This window comes from Otolemur garnettii, unplaced genomic scaffold, assembly GCF_000181295.1.
Source record: "Otolemur garnettii isolate 467f Iridium unplaced genomic scaffold, OtoGar3 scaffold00209, whole genome shotgun sequence".
Taxonomy (NCBI): Eukaryota; Metazoa; Chordata; class Mammalia; order Primates; family Galagidae; genus Otolemur; species Otolemur garnettii.
In genome coordinates, this window is record NW_003852604.1 from 1,749,054 (window position 1) to 1,762,450 (window position 13,397).

At 39.4% G+C, this 13,397-nt stretch overlaps 1 protein-coding gene across 3 annotated transcripts; it reads left to right on the top strand.

Moving 5' to 3' along the window:
• Nucleotides 1–83: 83 nt before the first annotated feature.
• Nucleotides 84–12,956, top strand: FAM111B (family with sequence similarity 111 member B). Of its 3 annotated transcripts, none has more exons than XM_023507842.1 (4): nucleotides 84–300; nucleotides 1,225–1,254; nucleotides 4,105–4,219; nucleotides 10,695–12,956. In XM_023507842.1, exons 3-4 carry the CDS (start codon nucleotides 4,142–4,144, stop codon nucleotides 12,792–12,794), a joined length of 2,178 nt encoding a protein of 725 aa, XP_023363610.1. In that variant the 5' UTR covers nucleotides 84–300; nucleotides 1,225–1,254; nucleotides 4,105–4,141; the 3' UTR covers nucleotides 12,795–12,956. The 3 variants fall into 3 exon arrangements, with proteins under 3 accessions (XP_023363610.1, XP_023363609.1, XP_012667886.1); XM_023507841.1 differs by having other exon boundaries at nucleotides 4,137–4,219; XM_012812432.2 differs by lacking the exons at nucleotides 84–300; nucleotides 1,225–1,254 and having other exon boundaries at nucleotides 3,018–4,219.
• The last annotated feature ends 441 nt before the right edge of the window (nucleotides 12,957–13,397 follow it).

Below are 13,397 nucleotides of genomic sequence, written 5' to 3' on the forward strand. Positions count from 1 at the left end.
GGGGGGGGGGTGCGGCAGGCGGAAGGGGAGGAGCAATCCAAAGAGAAATTCCCCAGCTGGGTGTGTGAAAGTGAAAGAGGGTAACCAGTCGTCCTTCCGCACCCTGCAGGTCCCAAGAGGGGGTGATCCAAATCCTTGGTTCCACCACCCTCCTTTCCTGCCCTCTCTCCCTGGACAGACTAGCGGAGTTTCTGCTGAGCTCAGAGTCCTTTACTTCCTCCAAAAAGAGCGGGACCTGCGTTGGGCACTAATTTGAATCCAGGTGCTGGTGGAGGCGCACAGCAGCGCACAGCACAGTCGGTGAGTGCAGCCGGCACTGGGGTGGACGCAGTGCAGGGTGGACGCGGGAGCACCGGAGCCTCCTAGACTAGGAGGGAGAAGTGCTGGGGGCCCCGGGACCAGGACCCGGCAGGCAGCACTGCTCAGCCACGAGTTCTAGTTCAGTGCTGATTCATGTCCTGCAATGTGCATGTGGGCGCGAGCGGGGTGTGGTGCTGGGATGAGTCTTGGGGCTAGTCTCGGTACTCTCGATCCTTCCCTCAGGAAAGTCAAGAACAGAGGGAGGCAAGAGAAAAATAGAAGAAAAGAAGGAGGAAGGGAGAGAGATAGAGAAAGATGGAGAGATTGAGAAAGAAATCCCGAAGGGGAGCTGTCAGGTGGGTTGGAGAGGGAACTCAGGACAGGCTGTATCCCTTTATTCCTTTACAGTAGGAAGTCAAGGTAAGTAGAACCTTGACTTTCGCCTGTAAAACAGAAGAGGAAATAGAATAGCTAAGGGCACTTTATATTTTTTTAAACTTTTTATTGTTTCAGGTTCACTGAGGGTACAAAGAGTTAGCGGGGAGAGGGGAGGAAGGCGGCGATGGGAGGGCACTTTTTATTTTGATATAACAAGGTTCAGTCCAGATACCTGAAACAAGGTGTGAAGGGGAAAACTTCCGAGGTCTTTTCTTAACGTCTTGCCCCTTTCCACTGCGATTGCTCAAGCATCTGCCAGTGGACTACAAAATTTATGTTTCTTTCTTCCCACATTACTTTCATTTTTAAATCTATATCTATTAGTCACGTCTGAAGTATGTCTATATGCTCCCCCAAACTCCATTAGATGAGTCATAACACAGGGAACCCCCTAATTTTCTTAATTGTTGGGCAGTTGTTGTCGCTTTCAAAGATTTTACAGCATAGCTCAGTTCCTTAATGATGTATCTGTTTTTGTTTCCCCAGGTTCTCTGCTGTTTAAAAGGTGTCCCTGTGGTGAGTGTACTGATACTGATAAATATGGCCAGCTTGGACTTTATTGGGTGACCTATTACTTGGCAAGCACTGTCCTAAAGGCTCTGCATGTGTTATACTTTTTAATCTTCATGACAGTGAAGGTTGATTCTAACTGTGGTGATTTCAGAGAGCCCCAGCCCCTTTGGGGCTTCCTCTGAGCGCCACTAGCAAGCAGCCCCCAGAAACCGAAAGTACTTTGCCCCAGCTGACCCCCAAAGAGAAAAATAACCACCAGCAGCAGAACCAGTGGGAAAAGAGGAAGTCAGACAGCAGTGTCAGTTTAACAGGAAATGTAATTTTTTTTTTTTTTACCAACCTGTAGTTCAGTTCTTCTGAGTCTAGGAACCCCTTACAATCTTTCCTCTGGGTACTTACTCCTTGGGCTCCAGCCTTGCTCCATCTGCTTCTAAAGTTTATGCATTTCTAATGTTATATCTCATAATAGGTCCCACAATTCCATTTTTAACTGTACGCATGGGTGGTAGCACATGGAAATGGTATTGCAGTGGGGGACTCCATGGCAACAGTCAGTTTTAGGGTGCCCTACTTAGAACTGCCCCCCTGGCTGTGTTTGGACATTGAGCTCTTGTGATCTAACATGCTCCTGTCTCCGGATCGTACTGTCCAACAGGAGCTCTCGTAGCCGTACCCAAAACCTCGTGGGTCAGACAGTTTCCTGGGTCTCAGCAATCACCTGTTTTTCTTTTCCTCCTCACCTTACCTTCTTACCTTGCTCCCTGTCTGCCCCGACACTAACAAACTCCCATTTGTAAGGCAAACGAGAGAGAGAGTGGTTAATTAATAAGACAAGGTGTGCAGCTATTAAGTGGTGACTTGATATTTGAGCGCAGATGGCCTGTAAGTACCAATGCTGATAGACACTTTGATATTCATTCTCTTACTTAGAAGCATCGGGAAACTAAGCAGTACAGTATGTTTCTTGATCACATAAACAGGAAACTAAGGATCATGGATGTCCTCAGTAGATAAGAAATCCAGGGCTCCTGTCCCATACTGGAATTGTTAAAAGAATACACATAGTCTTTAGCTAACTTCCGGCTTCAGATGCAGGGAAAGATGATAAGATAAACAACAATGGGAGGAAGCAACCCAGGAGGTGGACATCCTAGAGAAGGGACACTCAGTACTCTTCAACAAATCAGTGCCTTAAGAAAAAAAGACCCTGGCTCAGTGCTTATAGCTCAGCAGCTAGGGCGCCAGCCACATACACCAGAGCCGGTGGGATTGCATCCAGCCCGGGCCTGCCAAACAACAATGACAACTACAATAAAAAAAATAAAAAAGCCGGGCATTGTGGTGGGCGCCTGTAGTCCCAGCTACTTGGGAGGCTGAGGCAAAAGAATCACTTAAGCCCAAGAGTTGGCGGTTGCTGTGAGCTGTGATGCCACAGCACTCTACCAAGGGTGACATAGGGAGACGCTGTCTCACAAAAGAAAAAAAAAAGAAAGAAAGAAAAAGGAAAGAAGAAGAGACCCTTTAAAGACATCAGTAAAGTCTTATATACCTCAACTGCACCTTGTTGTGTGAATAAATTAATATGGTGTTTGTATAAGAAAAAGTACTTAATTCGTAGACATGGAATGTATAGCCAGGGTTGAAATGTCATGATGTCTTTAATTGTAAAATAATCTAGTAGAAGATAAAGATGATGTAAATTTGCAAAAAATTAATAATTACTAATTATGATAGGTATGTGTAGGTTCATTATACCATTCCCTATTTTTCTTTTCTGTTAGGAAATGTTCATAATGAAAAGTCTCAAAAGTATACCCTCTGGAGTTTCATGACCTTAAGAAAAAGTTTAACCTCTCTGTTCAAGTTCTTTATCTTGTGAACAATAATCTAATATCTAAGTAGAGCAGTAATCCCTACCTTACAGGGTTGTGCAGATTACATCAGGTAGTTTATGAAAAGCTCTGAGAACAGGGCAGAGTGCACCATCTGCCTCCTGCATTCGCTCAGTGAATGCATCTCTATAAACGCAGCTGGACTGAGGGGCTGCCACGCGCCAGATGTTGTTTTAGGTGTGAGGCACTAAAGACAGAAGCGGCTGCTGCCCCCACCAGGATTGCTCTTTCTCGTGGTGTTCATCACCATAGGGGATTTCACCATTTTATTTAAATTGTTTGTTCTCTTCTAAGGAGACATTGGAGGAAAGAGGAAAAAATATCTCTCTAAACAAAAAAACTGAAGACAGCTAACTAAGTTTTCTTGCTATCAACCTGGAGCAAACATTTCACATTTCTGTTTGAAATCTCATTCCAAATTTGTTGTGTCATCTGTTCCTATGCAGTTCTATCCCCTCCCATTTCCCTGTCATTTTCCCATCCCTTGCCATCTCCATCTTCAGTGGCAACTGGATTGAACAGCAATGTAAATAGAACACCTCTGTGAATTCTCCCACTGCAGACTCTTCCATGGGGTACTGTGCTCACATTTGGATTCTAGCTGTGCCATGTAGCTCTGGCCTGGGGCTGGAGCTGCCTTCTCTAACCTACACTTTTCCCATCTGCAAAATGCACACACACCTACATTCCATGGAATCTGTGGGATTGGCGATTAAAGGTAATTTTTGTTAAGTGTTCATGGGGGATTGCCTGACAAGTAGTTTTGTGTACAAGAGAGTTATTATCATTGGGGTGATTAGAGTTGATGAATAACCTCCTTGCTAACGTAACATCTGCAGAGAGAGTGAGACTGGAGCTCAAGGGAAAAGGTGGGACATGAGACTCCTGTCCATCTTTTTCCTCTATACAATTAGTGATAGCCACAAAGAAACTGCTATAACTTGAAACTTTTTGACATTAGTGTCTCGGCTGAGCCACCTCTTTCTCTTCAAGCCATCATGAGCGACAAGAAGCACAGATCACAGATCCCGTTTGATGCAAAGAATAACAAGAAAATCAAGGACTATTTTTCACAGGTATGTCTGTACATTCTATTTATGGACTAGTTATCCCTGGGTGCTCATTGGGGATTGGTCCCAGGACCTCCGTCAGATGCAAAATCTATGGCTTCCCTGATGATTATTAAATACATAAATATTAACTCATCAAAATGCTTTTTAACAAGATTAAGGACATCTTTTAAAAACTCTGCAGGGAATGTCATATTAAATAATAAGTCATTATAAGCATTTCCTTTACAATCAGAGAAAATAGGGGAATGCTCACTGTTTTTCCTTTATTTAGCTGGTGATTATATAATTGCCACTGCATCACACTCTACTAGTGATTCTAGCCAATGTAGTCAGATAAGAAAAATAAATAAAAAGTAGTATTTCAGAAGTAAAAAATAAGGAATAGAACATATTCATGAAATATTCATAGATAATATTATCACCTGTTTTGGAAACCAAAAAGATGTATAGATGAAATATTAACTTGATTGTAATTTAGCAAATTGGTTAGGCTTAAGAGTAATATTTATTAAAAGACAGGTTTAACTTAGTCTATAATAATCAGAAAATATACTATTCCAAAAATTATTTTGTAATACCTAGACAAATATCAATTATGTATGAAAAAGATTTACAGATTTACAGATTCTTTACAGAATTTTTTATGGATTTACAGATTTACAGATTCTTTATGGAAAAAATTGTAAACTTTTGTTGAAAACATGAAAGGAGACAAAAATCAATGCCAAGATATAAGATATTCACCAGTAGGAAAACTCAAGACTAGTAAGATATCAGTCCTTCCTAAATTCAATTCTTGATTTAATGCAATCCCAAGGGAAAAATCCAACAGTTTATTTGAAGGCTCTTAACAAGATAGGACAGCAGAAGACCATTAAGAATAAATTGAAAATTGAAATTAAAAAACAGCTCCAATACTGCTTGGAGTCATTTATGTTATATTCATTCACCTGACAAAAAAGAAATAGTTCTTTCTTTAAAAAAAGAAATAGCTCTTTCAGATAAAAAATGCAAATTATAAGCTGTAGTAATTAAGACAGCACTTGGTAAATATATAGAAGAGTATACAGTTGAAACAGAATAGACAGGAAATGTACCCACAAATTATATGAAAATATCTTTGGATTAGTTTGTGCCGTTGTCTGATGTTTGTATCCCCCAAAATTCATATGGATAAATCTTTTTTTTTTTTTTTTTTTTGGTTGCAGCCGTCATTGTTGTTTGGCGGGTCCGGGCTGGGGATTCGAACCCGCCACCTTGGATAAATCTTAACATCCAAGATGATGACATTAAGAGGTGGGGGTCTTTGGGAGGTTATAAGAGCATGAAGGCCCCACATCATCTATTTTGTTACACAAGCCCCAACAGACTCAATCGTTTGCTAGGTTTGCCGTAACCACATAGTGTGGACTGCGTGGCTTATGTAACAGAAATTTATCGTCTCATAGTTCTGAAGGGTCAAAGTCTAAGATCAAGGTGTCCACAGTGCTGATGACTTATGAGGGCTGTGAGGGAAAGATCTGTTCCAGAACTTTCTCCTTGACTTCTCCTGGCTGTGTTTTTCCTGTGTCTATCTATGTCTGTGTCTAAATGTCCCCCTTTTCTAAGGATATCAGACATACTGGATTGAGGCCTGCCCTACTGCAGTCTGACCTTGACTTAACTAACTACATCGACAAGAACACTGTTGCCAAATAGGACCACATTCTGAGGTACCGCAGGTTAGGACTTCAACATATGGATTTTGAGGGAACACAGTTCAATCTATAAAAATCTTCTGTGGAAAAACTGTCAGTACAGATCAGTGGAGAAAGAATGAATATTTAATTTAATTTGCATTGCTGGACAAAAGAGTTATCCATGTGGAAAAAATGAAATTAACAAGTAATACCTCCTTCAAACCATATAGAAAAAATATTTTTCATCAAAATTGTGAAAGGATAAAGTAAACCTTTACAATTTTTAGGAAAAAATAGGGCATTTGTATCTTATGAAAGGTATTCCATGACATAAAAAGATTAACACATTTGACAGCATTAGAATTAAGAACTGTTCTTCCTGACACCAAGGAGAATGAAAAATCAAGCCACAAACTCAGAGAATATATGTTTAACATACATGATGAGGAAACAATTTGTGTCTAAGACATTTAAAATATTGTTAGAATCTATAATAAAAAGATAAATCTAATAGAAAAATGGGCAAAAGATATTGAAAAGGCATTTTACAGGCTACTGCATGAGAAAGGATTCAACCTCATTAGTAGTTAAGAAACTACTATTTTAGCCATCAGTACTATGCCATTTGGCACCCATGAGATTGGCAAACATGAAAAGTTGAACTTTACCAAGTTTTACTAAAGATGTAGAGTAATGGAATCCTCGTTTCTCACCGGTGGTACAGCCACTTTGTGTAATAATTTGGCAGAATCTAATAAAGACAAGTGTGCATCTGTCCTAAGACAGAGTAATTTCACTTTTAAGTTTATGCCTGAGAGACACTCTTGCACCAAGAGTGTGCTCCAAAAACACACTCAAGGATATTTATAGCAAAACTGCTACTGATTTTACTAGAGAGAACCAAGAAACGATTGACACATGCACAGTTAATTTCTTCACTGAAGTCTTCCTACCTTTTAAAATAAATAAAGGATTTCATCAACAAGGGTGGACCTCAAAAATAGTGAAGAAGGTCACAGAAAAACGTTCAGTAGAATTTATTCATAGAAGATCAAAAACAGGCACAACTCAACAGCTTCTTTGAATGGCCCATGTATATGTCCCTAAAAAAAATGCAAGGTAATAATTATTTTAAAGAAAATTCAGGCTTAGTGGTTGTCCATGGGAATGAGAAAGGGAGGTACGATGAAGCAAAGTCACACTGGAGCCTTCTATTTCTTAGGCTGGATGTAGATACATGGGTATTTATGGATATTTGCTATTATATAAAATAAAACATATGTTGTCTACTGCTTTGCACATATACTACATAAGATCTTTTTTTCTTTTATTGTTGGGAATTCACTGAGGGTACAGAGAACCAGGTTACACTGCTTGCATTTGCTAGGTAATGTCCCTCTTATAATTGTGTCCCTCCTTCAAGAGGTGTGTCACACACCATGACCACACACCCCCTCCCTCGTTCCCTCTCTCCGCTCCCCCATTCCCTCACTCCCCACCGTGTACTAGCATCAATTGTCCTCATATCAGAATTGAGTATATGGGAGTCTTGCTTCTCCATGCTTGTGATGCTTTACTAAGAATAACGTGTTTCATCTCCATCCAGGTTAATACAAAAGATGTAAAGTCACCATCTATTTTGTGGCTGAATAGTATTCCATGGTATACATTATACCACAGCTTGTTAATACATTCCTGGGCAAGTGGGCATTTAGGCTGTTTCCACAATTTGGCAATTGTAAATTCAACAGCAATAAACACTCTAGTGCAAATAATAAAAGTATTTTTTTCTACTGGGTACACACCCAGTAATGGGATTCAGGATCAAATGGGAGGCCTATTTTGAATTCTTTGAAAATTATCCATACTTCCTTCCAAAAAGGTTGTATTAGTTTGCAGTCTCACCAGCAGTGTAAAAGTGTTCCCTTCTCTCCACATCCATGCAAGTGTCTGCAGCTTTGAGATTTTGTTTATATGGGCCATTCTCACTGCAGTTAGGTGATATCTCAGGGTGCTTTTGATTTGCATTTCTGTGATAATTTGGGATAATGTACATTTTTTTATATGTTTGTTAGCCACTCATCTGTCTTCTTTAGAGAAGGCTCTATTCATCCATCTTGCCCAGAGATATAAGGGGTTGTTGGCTCTTTGTATGTTGTAATGTTGTATGTTGTTTCTAATCTCTCCACAGAGAGCTAGTTATCAAGCTTTTGTCCAATTCATAATATGCAAATATATTTTCCCATTTTCATGGTTGCCTATTTGCTTTGGTTGTTGTCTTCTTAGCTGTACAGAAGCTTTTCCATTTAATTAAGTCCTGTTTGTTTGTTTGTTTTTAGACATAGTCTCACTCTATCACCCTTGGTAGAGTGCTGTGGCGTCACAGCTCACAGCAACCTCCAACTCCTGGGCTTAGGCTATTCTCTTGCTTCAGCCTCCCAAGTAGGTGGGACTAAAGGCACCTGCCACAATGCCCGGCTATTTTTTTGTTGCAGTTTGGCTGGGGCTGGGTTCAAACCTGCCACCCTCGGTATATGGGGCCAGTGCCTTACCCACTGAGCCACAGATGCCACCCCCATTTGTCAATTTTTGTTGTTGCAATTGTCGCTAGAATCTTCTTTGTAAAGTCTTTCCACAGGCCAATACCTTCAAGTGTTTTCCCCACACGTTCTTCGAGGATTTTTATTGTTCTATGCCTTAGATTCATCTTTTATCAATTTTAGTGAGTGGAGAAAGGTGCAGGTCCAGTTTTACACGTGGTATTCCAGTTTTCCCAGCACCATTTGTCAAATAGGGATCCTTTCCCCCAGTCTATGTTCTTGTTGGTTTATCAAAGATCAGGTAGCTGTAAGATATTAGTTTCATCTCATGATTTTCTATTTGGTTCCAGGTGTCTATGTCTCTATTTTTGTGCCAATACTATGCTGTTTTGATAACTATGGCCTTTTAGTACAACCTGAAGTCCGGTAGGGTGATGCCCCTGGCTTTGTTTTTATTACTAAGAATTGCCTCAGGTATATGGGAGTTTTCTGGTTCCATATAAAACAAAGAATTTTTTTTTCCAAATTTTGAAAGTATAATGTGGGTATTTCAATGGAGATGGCACTGAATCTGTAGATTGCTTTGGGAAGTATAGACATTTTAACAATGTTGATTCTTCCCAGCCATGAGCATGGTATGTCTTTCTATTTGTTAATATCTTCTGCTATTTCTTTTCTTAGGATTTTATAATTTTATTTATAGAGATCCTTCATCTCTTTTGTTAGGTATATCCCCAGGTATTTCGTTTTTCTTTGAAGCTACTGTGAAGGGGATTGTGTCCTTGATTAGCTTCTCATTTTGGCTGTTCTTGATGTATATACAAAGGCTACTGACTTGTGGACACTGATTTATAACCTGAGATATTACTGTGCTCTTGATCTGGTGTTATATCAGACATCAAAAAAATACACTGATGCCAATCCTGATGCCCAAATAAAAAAGTGGCACATGTGACTATTACTGGACAAAGTGCCACAGATATAAAAAAAAAAAAAAAAAACCCACAAAAGATAGATGGAGTCCTTTGACTGCTAATTTCACACTTGGCAAAGCTTGCTTTTAAGGTTTACCACAAAAACAGGCATAGATGGAACATAAGATAACATTATTAAAGTCCTATATGACCAGCACACAGCCAATACAATACTGAATGGGGAAAAATTGAAAGCATTCCTGATTAGAACTGGAACTAGACAAGGTTGCCCACTGTTCCCACTTCTATTCGACAGAGGGCTGGACGTTCTAGCCAAGGCAATCAGATTGAGGGTATCCAAAGAGAGACAGAAGAGGCCAAATTATCACTCTTTGCTAATAACATGATCTTGTATCTAGAAAACCCCAAAGATTCTGCCAAGGGACTCCTGGAGTTGATAAATAAATTTAGTAGAGTCTCAGGTTCCAAAAATTAATTGCCACAAACCAAGACCGTTGGTATATACCAATGACAGTCAAGCTGAGAATCAAATGAAATCCACAATACCTTTCACAACAGCAACAAATGAAAGAAAACACCCTAGGAATATATCTAACCAAGGAGGTGAAGGACCTCTACAGGGAGAACCAGGAGTCACTGAGGAAGGAAACAGCAAAGGATGTAAATAAATGGGAAAATATGTATCATGCTCATGGATTGGAAGAGTGAACACTGTTAAAAATTCTATGCTACCCGAAGTGATCAACAGATGTAATGCAATTCCCGTTTTTCAGAGGCCTAGAAAAAAACAATTCTTCACTTTGTGTGGAACCAGAAAAGAACCCAAATAGCCAAAGTGACCATAAGCAAGAAGGGCAAATCTGGAGGCATAACTTTACCAGACTTCAAGCTACATGACAAGGATATAGTAACCAAAACAGCATGGTACTGACACAAGACAGAGACACAGAGCTATGGTTCAGAAGCAAAAACCCAGATATAAAACCAGGTATAGAACCCCTCACAAGAGTCCTTCGTGTTTTTCCCAGGTGGATCAATGACATCTGGAAGCCATGCCAGATCGCTTAGTGAAAAATAAACCTGTATGCAGCTGAAGTTTGAGAAACAGTATTATATCTGCTTATAAAGTAACAGAAGCAAAGAAACCAAAATGTAGAATGATAGTCTCTGGTGATAGAATAGTAATTGATTTATTCTCCATTATTCATTAGCCATTATTTTGTCCAATTTTTATCAGAAAATCTATTGGTTCTATCATTAGAAAAACATGCAACATTTTCTTAAGGGTGATTCTTATTAAATCTTACATCTTTCTCTTTTTCAGGGTACATGTGCTGACACCCCTCCTTATCATTGCTTATCTGACATGAGAGAGTGTAACAGCACCTCTAAACTCACAAGTGAAGTCAACAGGCGCAAAACAGCCTCTGAAATTCAGAGTCCAAATCAGAGCACCAATAAAGATTGTTGTTTCACCTTTACTTTAAATGCAACCTGTAGAAAATCAAACCACAGTGTGTTTACAGTTCGTGGTGAACCCAATGAGAGCATCTTCTCAGCTCTGAGCGGTCACGACCATTTCAATGAAAAGATGAAGGATCATTTCACCAAGGACATTATTGTCTCTGAGGAGGATAAAGAAATAAAAAGATATATCAATTTGGGAATGCCTCTCAAGTGCCTGCCTAGAGATTCTCATTTAAATATAGAACTGGTTCAAAGAAAGAAGGGCCACGAAGAAGACGATCAGATTTTGCGTCGATGTGAGAATCCAGACGTTGAATGCATTCTTTTTCATGTTGTTGCTGTCGGGAAGACGATAAAGAAGATTGTTAAGATCAACAAACTTCATGAAGAAGGAGGTAGACTTTGCATCTATGCCTTGAAGGGTGAGACTATCCAGGAAGCTTTATGCAAGGATGGCCGATTTCGGTCTGATCTACATGAATTAGAATGGAAAATGAAGGAAGGTCACCAGAAAATTTATGGAAAGAGGTCAATGGTGGATGAAGTATCTGGAAAAGTCTTAGAAATAGACATTTCAAGAAATAAACACAGGAAGCAAGGTGAAAATACTAAACAGAAGGAGAATGCCAGTGATGAAATCACACCCTCTGGCCTGATACAATCTAAGGAAAAGATCCATGAAGCAGAAAAAGATGGAGAGGATGAAGATGTCAAACTCAGCAGAGAAAAAACTTACCCACATGACAGTATACAGCATGATCTTCAAGATAAAATCAATCGGACAATTTCTGAGATTAGAAGTCATTATGATCATAGTTCTGGCAAACAGCTGCTAGTTGGGCAGAGGCCCCCTGAAAATAGAAAACATCCGATTAATATTAATCTGGGTATCTCAATGAAGATACCTCATCTATATAATCTCCAAATGTTGAATGAAGACATAATGCAGCAATATCCAAATTTCAAAGTTGAGGCAGGTTTGATGAGAAAGTATTTCCAGATAGAACAGGAGAGAAATGATCTGACAACATTCCAACAATTCAACATTTATGAAAAGTACTTTGGAAAAGTGACTAAAAGTTCTCTTTCAGTTGCAACGTGTAAGCAACTTAGTTACCTTAGTAAGTCCGTTGGCTTCATGAAATGGGACAATAATGGCAATACAGGCAATGCTACTTGCTTTGTCTTCAATCACGGTTATATTTTCACCTGTCGACATGTTGTAAATCTTATAGTGGGTAAAGGCATACATCCAAGTTTGTGGCCTGATATAATCAGTAAAAGTGCAAAGGTAACCTTCACTTATACAGATTTCATTCCTCCTAAAGACGATTGGTTTTCCATCGAGCCATGGTTTGAAGTGTCTGATAATGACCTAGATTATGCCATTTTAAAACTAAAAGAAAATGGAAATGCATTTCCTCCAGGCCTCTTTGCACAAGTTTCCCGTCAACCACCTAGTGGTTTGTTGTACTTAATTGGTCATCCAGACAGCCAGATCAAGAAAATAGATGATTGTGCTGTGATTTCTCTAAATGAACGATTAAAAAGGTATCAGCAGTATCTTTATTGTGGGTTGGCAGAACCCCAGGCTGCCACTGGTAATGTTTGCCCAATGTTTACCAAAAGAAGTTTCCCATTAGAGGCTTGGGACAGCAACACACTGACTTACGATACCTGTTTTGCTGATGGGGCCTCTGGTTCCCCAGTGTTTAATGCATCTGGCAAATTGGTTGCTATTCATTCCTTTGGGCATTTTTATAACCAGGATAATAAGCCTTGTGCCTTTATAGAATTTGGCTTTTATATGGATTCTATCCTTCACAATATTGAAAAGCGAAATGAGTCCTTCTACAGATTATTACATGAAGAAAAAATAGAGAATGAAAATGAAGACAAAACTGACAAGTGTGAGTTCCCACGTCAAGATCATCAGACTGAACCCATGGAAGTCTAGGGAAAACAGGTGCTGCCTGCAAGGAAATGGTCTAGTAGTTTAAATTGTTGAGGGCTGTTTCCATAAAATAGAGTGATATCACTTTCTTTGTTAGAAATTTGTAGTAAATGATGAGTATGTATAAAACATAATTTAAGTTAGAGCCTAAATAAATAACTGATTTTTACCCCCTTTGGTTTTTTTCTTTATTTGAAACAAGCCTCAATGGAAATGCTTACCTCACTTACACGCTTACAAAGAATTTGTTATTTGACATTCTAAATGGCAATTTTGGAACAATTCAACATAGATAAAAAGTAATTTAGAAAAGCGACTGACAATGTCCAAATTGATGCATCTTTGTTACTGGCATAGGGGTTCCTGTCCTCTACCTAACAGAATAGTGAGGAAATGCACCTTTAAAGTTAAGGAAAATGACACGTGTTCTTCCTTCTAATAAAGCTAGAATTCTTTGGTAATCTAAATTACCTCTGTCCCATCCCACCTGTGACATCAGTCTCTCTTGCAGAAAGCAATAGAAAATGCATTTCTTTCTGCCAATTCAGAAATAGCTAAGCCTTCTCTGGGAAATATGAACACAGGCCTGCTTGGTCTCCATCCCCA